Genomic DNA, 12,804 nt, shown 5'->3' with positions numbered 1-12,804 from the left:
CAGGATTGAATTTAAGATTAAGGAAAATTACTATTTGCTCTTCTTTTACCACCTCACCCTCTTCCGCTTGGGCTTCCCACCTGCCACCTCATTACCCTTGTCCACTTCCTGCAAAAGGATTGAATTTAAGATTAAGGAAAATTACTATTTGCTCTTCTTGTACCACCTCACCCTCTTCCGCTTGGGCTTCCCACCTGCCACCTCATTACCCTTGTCCACTTCCTGCAACAGGATTGAATTTAAGATTAAGGAAAATTACTATTTGCTCTTCTTGTACCACCTCACCCTCTTCCGCTTGGGCTTCCCACCTGCCACCTCATTACCCTTGTCCACTTCCTGCAACAGGATTGAATTTAAGATTAAGGAAATTTACTATTTGCTCTTCTTGTACCACCTCACCCTCTTCCGCTTGGGCTTCCCACCTGCCACCTCATTACCCTTGTCCACTTCCTGCAAAAGGATTGAATTTAAGATTAAGGAAAATTACTATTTGCTCTTCTTGTACCACCTCACCCTCTTCCGCTTGGGCTTCCCACCTGCCACCTCATTACCCTTGTCAACTTCCTGCAACAGGATTGAATTTAAGATTAAGGAAAATTACTATTTGCTCTTCTTGTACCACCTCACCCTCTTCCGCTTGGGCTTCCCACCTGCCACCTCATTACCCTTGTCCACTTCCTGCAAAAGGATTGAATTTAAGATTAAGGAAAATTACTATTTGCTCTTCTTGTACCACCTCACCCTCTTCCGCTTGGGCTTCCCACCTGCCACCTCATTACCCTTGTCCACTTCCTGCAACAGGATTGAATTTAAGATTAAGGAAAATTACTATTTGCTCTTCTTGTACCACCTCACCCTCTTCCGCTTTGGCTTCCCACCTGCCACCTCATTACCCTTGTCCACTTCCTGCAAAAGGATTGAATTTAAGATTAAGGAAAATTACTATTTGCTCTTCTTGTACCACCTCACCCTCTTCCGCTTGGGCTTCCCACCTGCCACCTCATTACCCTTGTCCACTTCCTGCGACAGGATTGAATTTAAGATTAAGGAAAATTACTATTTGCTCTTCTTGTACCACCTCACCCTCTTCCGCTTGGGCTTCCCACCTGCCACCTCATTACCCTTGTCCACTTCCTGCAACAGGATTGAATTTAAGATTAAGGAAATTTACTATTTGCTCTTCTTGTACCACCTCACCCTCTTCCGCTTGGGCTTCCCACCTGCCACCTCATTACCCTTGTCCACTTCCTGCAAAAGGATTGAATTTAAGATTAAGGAAAATTACTATTTGCTCTTCTTGTACCACCTCACCCTCTTCCGCTTGGGCTTCCAACCTGCCACCTCATTACCCTTGTCCACTTCCTGCAACAGGATTGAATTTAAGATTAAGGAAAATTACTATTTGCTTTTCTTGTACCACCTCACCCTCTTCCGCTTGGGCTTCCCACCTGCCACCTCATTACCCTTGTCCACTTCCTGCAAAAGGATTGAATTTAAGATTAAGGAAAATTACTATTTGCTCTTCTTGTACCACCTCACCCTCTTCCGCTTGGGCTTCCCACCTGCCACCTCATTACCCTTGTCCACTTCCTGCAACAGGATTGAATTTAAGATTAAGGAAAATTACTATTTGCTCTTCTTGTACCACCTCACCCTCTTCCGCTTGGGTTTCCCAACTGCCACCTCATTACCCTTGTCCACTTCCTGCAAAAGGATTGAATTTAAGATTAAGGAAAATTACTATTTGCTCTTCTTGTACCACCTCACCCTCTTCCGCTTGGGCTTCCCACCTGCCACCTCATTACCCTTGTCCACTTCCTGCAACAGGATTGAATTTAAGATTAAGGAAAATTACTATTTGCTCTTCTTGTACCACCTCACCCTCTTCCGCTTGGGCTTCCCACCTGCCACCTCATTACCCTTGTCCACTTCCTGCAACAGGATTGAATTTAAGATTAAGGAAAATTACTATTTGCTCTTCTTGTACCACCTCACCCTCTTCCGCTTGGGCTTCTCACCTGCCACCTCATTACCCTTGTCCACTTCCTGCAACAGGGTTGAATTTAAGATTAAGGAAAATTACTATTTGCTCTTCTTGTACCACCTCACCCTCTTCCGCTTGGGCTTCCCACCTGCCACCTCATTACCCTTGTCCACTTCCTGCAACAGGATTGAATTTAAGATTAAGGAAAATTACTATTTGCTCTTCTTGTACCACCTCACCCTCTTCCGCTTGGGCTTCTCACCTGCCACCTCATTACCCTTGTCCACTTCCTGCAACAGGATTGAATTTAAGATTAAGGAAAATTACTATTTGCTCTTCTTGTACCACCTCACCCTCTTCCGCTTGGGCTTCCCACCTGCCACCTCATTACCCTTGTCCACTTCCTGCAACAGGATTGAATTTAAGATTAAGGAAAATTACTATTTGCTCTTCTTGTACCACCTCGCCCTCTTCCGCTTGGGCTTCTCACCTGCCACCTCATTACCCTTGTCCACTTCCTGCAACAGGATTGAATTTAAGATTAAGGAAAATTACTATTTGCTCTTCTTGTACCACCTCACCCTCTTCCGCTTGGGCTTCCCACCTGCCACCTCATTACCCTTGTCCACTTCCTGCAACAGGATTGAATTTAAGATTAAGGAAAATTACTATTTGCTCTTCTTGTACCACCTCACCCTCTTCTGCTTGGGCTTCTCACCTGCCACCTCATTACCCTTGTCCACTTCCTGCAACAGGATTGAATTTAAGATTAAGGAAAATTACTATTTGCTCTTCTTGTACCACCTCACCCTCTTCCGCTTGGGCTTCCCACCTGCCACCTCATTACCCTTGTCCACTTCCTGCAACAGGATTGAATTTAAGATTAAGGAAAATTACTATTTGCTCTTCTTGTACCACCTCACCCTCTTCCGCTTGGGCTTCTCACCTGCCACCTCATTACCCTTGTCCACTTCCTGCAACAGGATTGAATTTAAGATTAAGGAAAATTACTATTTGCTCTTCTTGTACCACCTCACCCTCTTCCGCTTGGGCTTCCCACCTGCCACCTCATTACCCTTGTCCACTTCCTGCAACAGGATTGAATTTAAAATTAAGAAAAATTACTATTTGCTCTTCTTGTACCACCTCACCCTCTTCCGCTTGGGCTTCCCACCTGCCACCTCATTACCCTTGTCCACTTCCTGCAACAGGATTGAATTTAAGATTAAGGAAAATTACTATTTGCTCTTCTTGTACCACCTCACCCTCTTCCGCTTGGGCTTCTCACCTGCCACCTCATTACCCTTGTCCACTTCCTGCAACAGGATTGAATTTAAGATTAAGGAAAATTACTATTTGCTCTTCTTGTACCACCTCACCCTCTTCCGCTTGGGCTTCCCACCTGCCACCTCATTACCCTTGTCCACTTCCTGCAACAGGATTGAATTTAAGATTAAGGAAAATTACTATTTGCTCTTCTTGTACCACCTCACCCTCTTCCGCTTGGGCTTCCCACCTGCCACCTCATTACCCTTGTCCACTTCCTGCAACAGGATTGAATTTAAGATTAAGGAAAATTACTATTTGCTCTTCTTGTACCACCTCACCCTCTTCCGCTTGGGCTTCTCACCTGCCACCTCATTACCCTTGTCCACTTCCTGCAACAGGATTGAATTTAAGATTAAGGAAAATTACTATTTGCTCTTCTTGTACCACCTCACCCTCTTCCGCTTGGGCTTCCCACCTGCCACCTCATTACCCTTGTCCACTTCCTGCAACAGGATTGAATTTAAGATTAAGGAAAATTACTATTTGCTCTTCTTGTACCACCTCACCCTCTTCCGCTTGGGCTTCTCACCTGCCACCTCATTACCCTTGTCCACTTCCTGCAACAGGATTGAATTTAAGATTAAGGAAAATTACTATTTGCTCTTCTTGTACCACCTCACCCTCTTCCGCTTGGGCTTCCCACCTGCCACCTCATTACCCTTGTCCACTTCCTGCAACAGGATTGAATTTAAGATTAAGGAAAATTACTATTTGCTCTTCTTGTACCACCTCACCCTCTTCCGCTTGGGCTTCTCACCTGCCACCTCATTACCCTTGTCCACTTCCTGCAACAGGATTGAATTTAAGATTAAGGAAAATTACTATTTGCTCTTCTTGTACCACCTCACCCTCTTCCGCTTGGGCTTCCCACCTGCCACCTCATTACCCTTGTCCACTTCCTGCAACAGGATTGAATTTAAGATTAAGGAAAATTACTATTTGCTCTTCTTGTACCACCTCACCCTCTTCCGCTTGGGCTTCTCACCTGCCACCTCATTACCCTTGTCCACTTCCTGCAACAGGATTGAATTTAAGATTAAGGAAAATTACTATTTGCTCTTCTTGTACCACCTCACCCTCTTCCGCTTGGGCTTCCCACCTGCCACCTCATTACCCTTGTCCACTTCCTGCAACAGGATTGAATTTAAGATTAAGGAAAATTACTATTTGCTCTTCTTGTACCACCTCACCCTCTTCCGCTTGGGCTTCCCACCTGCCACCTCATTACCCTTGTCCACTTCCTGCAACAGGATTGAATTTAAGATTAAGGAAAATTACTATTTGCTCTTCTTGTACCACCTCACCCTCTTCCGCTTGGGCTTCCCACCTGCCACCTCATTACCCTTGTCCACTTCCTGCAACAGGATTGAATTTAAGATTAAGGAAAATTACTATTTGCTCTTCTTGTACCACCTCACCCTCTTCCGCTTGGGCTTCCCACCTGCCACCTCATTACCCTTGTCCACTTCCTGCAACAGGATTGAATTTAAGATTAAGGAAAATTACTATTTGCTCTTCTTGTACCACCTCACCCTCTTCCGCTTGGGCTTCCCACCTGCCACCTCATTACCCTTGTCCACTTCCTGCAACAGGATTGAATTTAAGATTAAGGAAAATTACTATTTGCTCTTCTTGTACCACCTCACCCTCTTCCGCTTGGGCTTCCCACCTGCCACCTCATTACCCTTGTCCACTTCCTGCAACAGGATTGAATTTAAGATTAAGGAAAATTACTATTTGCTCTTCTTGTACCACCTCACCCTCTTCCGCTTGGGCTTCTCACCTGCCACCTCATTACCCTTGTCCACTTCCTGCAACAGGATTGAATTTAAGATTAAGGAAAATTACTATTTGCTCTTCTTGTACCACCTCACCCTCTTCCGCTTGGGCTTCCCACCTGCCACCTCATTACCCTTGTCCACTTCCTGCAACAGGATTGAATTTAAGATTAAGGAAAATTACTATTTGCTCTTCTTGTACCACCTCACCCTCTTCCGCTTGGGCTTCCCACCTGCCACCTCATTACCCTTGTCCACTTCCTGCAACAGGATTGAATTTAAGATTAAGGAAAATTACTATTTGCTCTTCTTGTACCACCTCACCCTCTTCCGCTTGGGCTTCTCACCTGCCACCTCATTACCCTTGTCCACTTCCTGCAACAGGATTGAATTTAAGATTAAGGAAAATTACTATTTGCTCTTCTTGTACCACCTCACCCTCTTCCGCTTGGGCTTCCCACCTGCCACCTCATTACCCTTGTCCACTTCCTGCAACAGGATTGAATTTAAGATTAAGGAAAATTACTATTTGCTCTTCTTGTACCACCTCACCCTCTTCCGCTTGGGCTTCCCACCTGCCACCTCATTACCCTTGTCCACTTCCTGCAACAGGATTGAATTTAAGATTAAGGAAAATTACTATTTGCTCTTCTTGTACCACCTCACCCTCTTCCGCTTGGGCTTCCCACCTGCCACCTCATTACCCTTGTCCACTTCCTGCAACAGGATTGAATTTAAGATTAAGGAAAATTACTATTTGCTCTTCTTGTACCACCTCACCCTCTTCCGCTTGGGCTTCTCACCTGCCACCTCATTACCCTTGTCCACTTCCTGCAACAGGATTGAATTTAAGATTAAGGAAAATTACTATTTGCTCTTCTTGTACCACCTCACCCTCTTCCGCTTGGGCTTCCCACCTGCCACCTCATTACCCTTGTCCACTTCCTGCAACAGGATTGAATTTAAGATTAAGGAAAATTACTATTTGCTCTTCTTGTACCACCTCACCCTCTTCCGCTTGGGCTTCTCACCTGCCACCTCATTACCCTTGTCCACTTCCTGCAACAGGATTGAATTTAAGATTAAGGAAATTTACTATTTGCTCTTCTTGTACCACCTCACCCTCTTCCGCTTGGGCTTCCCACCTGCCACCTCATTACCCTTGTCCACTTCCTGCAAAACGAACGAATTTAGGGAAAATGAACACATTACTATTTGCTCGTTAAATGCTATTAAACATCTATGTTTTTGGTCAATAACCGGGACGGTTTCTTTTTTTTTTAGATTCAGACTGTTTAAAAGCGGTAAATTTTTGCTGAGAGGCATATCCGTGACGGGCAATTGCTTTTTATCGACCTCCCAAGTTTGTTTGTCCAAATTTAAATTGGAAACTTATTTGTTTTTTTTTATAATAAACCAGAAGAATAGCGTGTATCTGTGCCATCGAAACAGAATGTTCCGGACTCACTAACTTGATCAAGAAAAATTTTTTGTGGTTGTTTTCAATTTAGTGTCCTTAGTAAAATCAGATACATTTTTAGCCAAATGTAAATGTGAAAAAGAAATGCAGAACAAATTTTAGCGCGCGAAAAAAGATTTGTCAACTGAACACGAAATTGACCGTGAAACTCAAAGCTAGGTAAATTTTTTGACAGTTCATCAACGAGTTTTTGGTGATTCATAATTTTTCTTACAAAATGTAGATATTCTGTAAGTAAGAAAAATCTCAGAGGCCAATGTCAATATTTGCTTCAATTTTCTGATGAAGAACGCAAGTAGCTCTAAAGAAGCAGGCGTTGGCGGCCAAATTTAGTTGTTTTGTCAACGTTACGATGAAAATTTGATCAATTGTTGAGTAAATAGGGGGAGTTTTTTTTGCCAAAACCGACCTTCTACCAGAAAATTTAGAAAATAGTTATTCAGGGAGGATGACTTTTTACCAAAACAAGCTTCTTCCAGAAAACTTAAAATATGGTCTTTTAACCAGTTTCGATAAACAAATGAAATTGATAGATGTAGTGACGCCGTTTAGTCTGGTTAAAACATTTATTTCACTGTTTCTCAGCAAAAAAATATTTTAGTTTAATCGCTCTCTTCCAAATCTGCACTAATTTATTTTATCCTAATTGAATTATTACTTTGTGGTCTGATAAAAGATCGCTCTTGTAAAAGGTCAGTTTAGTAAGAGACTTAGCCTGCGTTCAGGAATGCATAATCTAACTAAAGAGAAACTTTTCGTCGTTGTACCATTTGCGTAGGTTTTTGTTTTAAGAACTGATATTCCACGACTTTCTAAATATTCCAAAAACAATATGCCTTTCATATTTGTTTGTGAAGCTGAATAATCTAATGTTTTGCGTGACAGCCATTTACAATCCACCGCATGTCAGTCTTTATACTCTAAACGGAATTATATTTGAAAATTTTTTGAGTGAATTGAACAAACAACTCAACGTTCATAAGATAGAATCTAACTTGAACACAAAGCACTGGATTTCATGCGGCGATCTGAACTTAACATCAGTTGATTGGAATACTTAATCAAGTGATGACCAACGTCAACCCAGTTTTTTGAAATCAATTGCGGTTGAGTTCAATCTTGGTTTACTGACAGATAATTATTTTTCACAGCAAGACGTACTATTAAAAGACAATCTTTTTCAATGTAAAAACTTCGAAATAAACCAAAGCTTCTCAGATCATTCTACACTTTCCTGTAAAATAGTATTTGAAATTGAAACGGAACAGATAAATCTAAACCGTTACTGTATCCGTAAAGCAGACATCGAATTATTGCGTTTTTTTAAGACAACAGTTTTCATTGCTCGAAAGATGCAAACAGAATGTTTGAAACGTTCTTTGGATTGTATTATCGAGCCGTTAAAAAATGTATTCCAAAAAAAAACATTTCGTCGCTCTAAGGCTCCCCATTGGATGTCATCACACTCAATAAAAGCTAAAAATCGTTTTCAAAACTTCCTGCACTCTTCTTAAAAATTGAACGAGTTTTATATAACAAGATGAAAGGGTCTTCAAAGAAATTCTTCAAAGAAATTTAAAAAAAAACCAACATGGATTTAGAAAACATCATTTGACTGTGACAAACCTTATATTGTACTGTGATGTTTTATAGAAGAATTTAGAACAAGGAGAATTACCTCTCCCGCTATTTCTAGATATTACAAAAGCTTGCCAGCAGAAAACAGAATTGACTTAAATTTTGCAAATTTGAGCAAATGAGATTTCAAAAATAAAACTTGCGATACCCTTTGAGCGATCTTTACCGATTGATGGAGAACAAATAGTTTTAAAAGACACGAAAAAAGACCTTGTTGTTTGTTGCAATCTCTAAATGTCATGGATAACAAACCACATCACCGGAAGGCTTAAAAAAGCAAACATGCAATTTAATTACATCAGAAAATCTTCACCAATTTCACTGAGTAGCTCTATTCGGGTTTCGCTTTTTAAAAGTTGCGTACAATCAATAATTTTTAATGCATCTACAGTTTGGTTTCGGACTAAAAACCAAAGTAAGCGAATAGATTAATTACCACTTAAAATAGTGGTACAAACATGAACTAGTTGATGAGGATTATGTTTTTTACTAGAACAAAAGCAAACTGCTGCCAATTTTACTAACATTAATTAAAAACGATTTACTCCTACTGAATAACATTCTTAATAACGAGTTGCCGATACGTTCTCTTGATTTTTGGACAATCATCAAGGCCCCTGATTCAAATCGAACGCGAAACAAGACATTTTTGAGAATGCCATTGATAAAACGGAGTAAACTTGAGAAAATTTCTTTTACCGTATCGCAGAAATGTCAAACACCCTCGTGAGGTCAAACAATTTGCCTGGCTATGATCCTTTTCAAGAACCTGTAATCTTTAGAAAGAATTTGAACCTGTTATTTGTTGACAAACTACAAACATTTAAAAACTCGATTTGTCTAGAGTCATGGTTTTTAAATTCATTTTACTAATTTTGTTATCATTGACTAAGAGCAACTTATCCCCGCCTTGCGGGTTCAATTCAATCTTCTTATTATTATCATTTCAACCCTTTTTAAAATGTTTTATAAATATTATTTCATTCCAATCTTCAAAGTTTTATTTTTCTCTTCTAATTTGTCATAATTATGAGGCGCATATTTTATGAAATTACAATTTTTATTTCCAAATTACAAGTTCGTATTAATAGTAGTTTTTGTCAGGTTGTGAAAATTAAAAAAGCTATTTTACCGTATTTACCAATTTCCATTTCAAGTGTAGATCATGAAGTCATATGTTCTCCATTGTCATATGCCATGACGACAGCCAAAAGTCTTCCAAATCAATTTAAAAACAATTTTGATATTCTCTTGTTATCAACAAACCACAGGTAAAAGATTAGAAAAGTAAAAATTTATGTCGAAAACTACCAAAAGTGAACATAGAAATATGGCAATAGCTGACTGTTTCCGAATATAATTACCTTTTCGGATGCCTCTGGGTCGGCGTCAAATTTCAGGAACAGGGCCAGGAATGGTAGGAAGATTGTCAAGTAAACCTGGAAAGCATAAAACAGATAATAACTTTACAAAATCCAAAGCACAGAACTCGTAAAAATGAGCCAAAAACTGAGTCAAAAATTATATAACTTTTGGTTCAACTGTACAACAAATTGTTTGTAGCTTAAATGTCGATGATTTCTTGTCTAGAAAAATTGACAATGCTGTGTTTTATTTACCCACCAATAGTTTTGGGTTGACTTTTGACATCCTTCCCAGCCACTTCCAGTCCAGCACTTCCTGCACGTGTTCGCTGGCTATGAACTTGGTCGAGTCGCTCTGGTCAGCCACTTCTATGAGGTCGCTCTGGAACCAGATGTCCTGTCTGTAGGTCAGTAGCTTCAGGGTTCGAATCTCGTTGTCCTTCGAACACTGTTCAACGGTGTTGATCGCCTTTTGCTCGTAAGTCCTGCAAAAATGGTGCACGTTATACTTGTCTTATGTTGTTTAAAATTTAGAATTCAGCCCGTTCAAAGTTATTGGAACTCTCAAAAATAGATTTTTCAATTAGTTCTCAAGCTTTTACAACATTTATGAATCAGAAAAGTTTTGTCTGGCTTTTATTTGTTAAGAAAACAAGAGTTTTTTCTTATCACATCATTTTTTTTCTCAATTAATTTTGCCCTTTTTCAATATTTCTTAATATTTTTTTTTTCACGTTTGCTTGAAATTCAAATTTTTGTGCACATTTTTCTGAAAAAAAAGAGAAAAATAACTCGTTTCAATTCTTTTTTAATCTGAAATTTATTATAACTTACGTGGCCAGCTGTAGCAGTCTCTTCTGTTCCTCTGGCTCGTCATCCAGCTCAGAGTGATGTGCTATGGCCCTCAAGTACCTACAAGCCAGCAGGGCACTCCCAGTGCCGCCCACACTCTCCTTCCAGTAGAACTCCATCGACTGTTCCTGCAGTTGCAGAAGCGAAAACAGGAACAGATGTCGCTCGGGACCTGAAAAAAAACAACTGAGATAAAAAATAATATGGCCATACTTTCATTGTATTATAATGATTTTGCAAGGCTGTTGAAGTTGGTTGCATAGCTCAATTAGAATCATCACGTGTGTGGACCAAAAATTCGTAAAACTTTTTAAAAAAAACTTTGTTGGCGGTTATAAAAACATGAAGGTCATATGCAGTGGTTCAAATATATGCCGAAATTTACCAGATCTGAGACTTACATTTTATGAGTTCTCCCGAAACTAAAAAAGGCCCAATTCAGACAAAAATTTCTGCACGACATGCAATTTGTGTATCTTCAAGAAAACTAGTTTTTATAAGGGCCAAATGCGCCTTCAGAAAACGTTTAGGGTTGGTCGGCCAAAAATGGAAGTCGCTAAGTAGTAGCAGTTGGGTCATTTTGAGCTGTGGGCGTGTCTAAATCTTGAGGGGGGAGGTGCCCCTTTGCCAACGATGGAGTTATATATCGAAAAGAAACAATTATTCCAAAGACTTTTATTACCTGTATTAATTTTTATTATTTACACACTGAGACCACTAAATTGAATGATGTTCACCATCAAAACGTACCGATGTTTTGGTCGTTGTTGAACACTTCAATATTGTAGGAGTTGTTCAACAGTTTGGACAAGAAGGTTCCAATGGACCTCAAGAGGGCTCCGTCCACCGGGGATCCCATCACTTTGTGATACACTCGTGCAAAGATACTTGTTGGGTCGCTCTAGAAAACACCAAGATAAAACACTCGGAGAACAGTTTAGTGAATTGAACAAATCATCATTAAAAAAAACTGGCAATCAAACATTTAGAGGAATCACAGATGAAATGTTCATAAAAATTGGCCCATTTTATGATGGAAAGTTGCTCTATGCGTTAGCAACTTCCTTGACAACTTTTCGATCTAATGCAAAAATATCGGGTCTCTGTCTCTAAAAAAGTATTTCTCAATTGTCAATCAACATTTATTTTAAAATTTCATCAACCTTCAGCAATTCTTGAAATTTGAGCAATTCAGTTTATGCGATTCGGCATTTTAGATTGGAGGGTTTTGTCACTTAGGAGGATTTTACTGTTATTTTTTAAATCATTTTCAAAATGTTGTCAGCGCAAGAAAGCTGCCGCTATCGCACCTGTCTGTACATGGCGAGGAGGGTGGAGGCGTTCAGGAACTCCTGAAGGGAAGCCCCCGAGTAGCGGATGAAGTTCTGGGTGAATTTGGGCCTGTCTCTCAGGGTCGCACTCATCATCAGACGCAGCATCTCGTCCTAAAAATACATGCAAAGTTGTTACTTTTTTGAAGGAAAAAAAACGAAACATGTGTTGAAAGCAATAGCGGATTTTAGGTGCGGGCACAACTTTGGTACTATTTCACGACATCCGTTTTATATCATACCATTTTTTGCCGGTGTATTTTTTTTGCCGCCCTAAAACGTCATTTTTTGCCGCCCTAAAACGTCAATTTTTTGCCGGTGTATTTTTTGCCGCCCTAAAACGTCATTTTTTGCCGCCCTGAAACGTCATTTTTTGCCGGTGTACTTTTTTGCCGCCCTGAAACGTCATTTTTTGCCGCCCTGAAACGTCATTTTTTGCCGGTGTACTTTTTTGCCGCCCTGAAACGTCATTTTTTGCCGGTGTACTTTTTTGCCGCCCTGAAACGTCATTTTTTGCCGCCCTGAAACGTCATTTTTTGCCGGTGTACTTTTTTGCCGCCCTGAAACGTCATTTTTTGCCGCCCTGAAACGTCATTTTTTGCCGGTGTACTTTTTTGCCGCCCTGAAACGTCATTTTTTGCCGGTGTACTTTTTTGCCGCCCTGAAACGTCATTTTTTGCCGCCCTAAAACGTCATTTTTTGCCGGTGTATTTTTTTGCCGCCCTGAAACGTCATTTTTTGCCGGTGTATTTTTTGCCGCCCTGAAACGTCATTTTTTGCCGGTGTATTTTTTGCCGCCCTCGAAAAAACTCATGATTCTCGCCTTGTTGAAAGCATCAAGTATGGCTTCTTTACCTTAGATTCTTCCTTGGTTTCCCGGAGTTAGCTTAAACAAATTAGTTTTGATTCTTGTTGGTTTCTGTGTTGTGTCAGCTAGTTATTACCACAGAATTCAACTTTAAAACAGAACTGATCACCATGCATATTAAGAATATATCCAAGAAAACAATATATACATTTTTATTGAGCAAATTGGCTGCATGCAGGG

The 12,804-nt window shown here is 40.3% G+C and overlaps 1 protein-coding gene across 1 annotated transcript in view; it reads right to left on the bottom strand.

Moving 5' to 3' along the window:
- Window positions 1-11,870, bottom strand: part of LOC134841262 (transient receptor potential cation channel subfamily M member 8-like) — a gene marked incomplete at its 5' end in the record, with an annotated part of 74,562 nt that extends 62,692 nt beyond the window's left edge. Inside the window, 5 exon segments of the mRNA XM_063857125.1 lie at window positions 9,574-9,648; window positions 9,833-10,058; window positions 10,408-10,597; window positions 11,176-11,326; window positions 11,736-11,870. Coding sequence (XP_063713195.1) covers window positions 9,574-9,648; window positions 9,833-10,058; window positions 10,408-10,597; window positions 11,176-11,326; window positions 11,736-11,870 — 777 coding nt within the window.
- Window positions 11,871-12,804: the final 934 nt, after the last annotated feature.

This window comes from Symsagittifera roscoffensis, chromosome 3 (assembly GCF_963678635.1).
Source record: "Symsagittifera roscoffensis chromosome 3, txSymRosc1.1, whole genome shotgun sequence".
NCBI lineage: Eukaryota > Metazoa > Xenacoelomorpha > Acoela > Convolutidae > Symsagittifera > Symsagittifera roscoffensis.
This window is presented reverse-complemented; position numbering and strand designations above follow the sequence as displayed.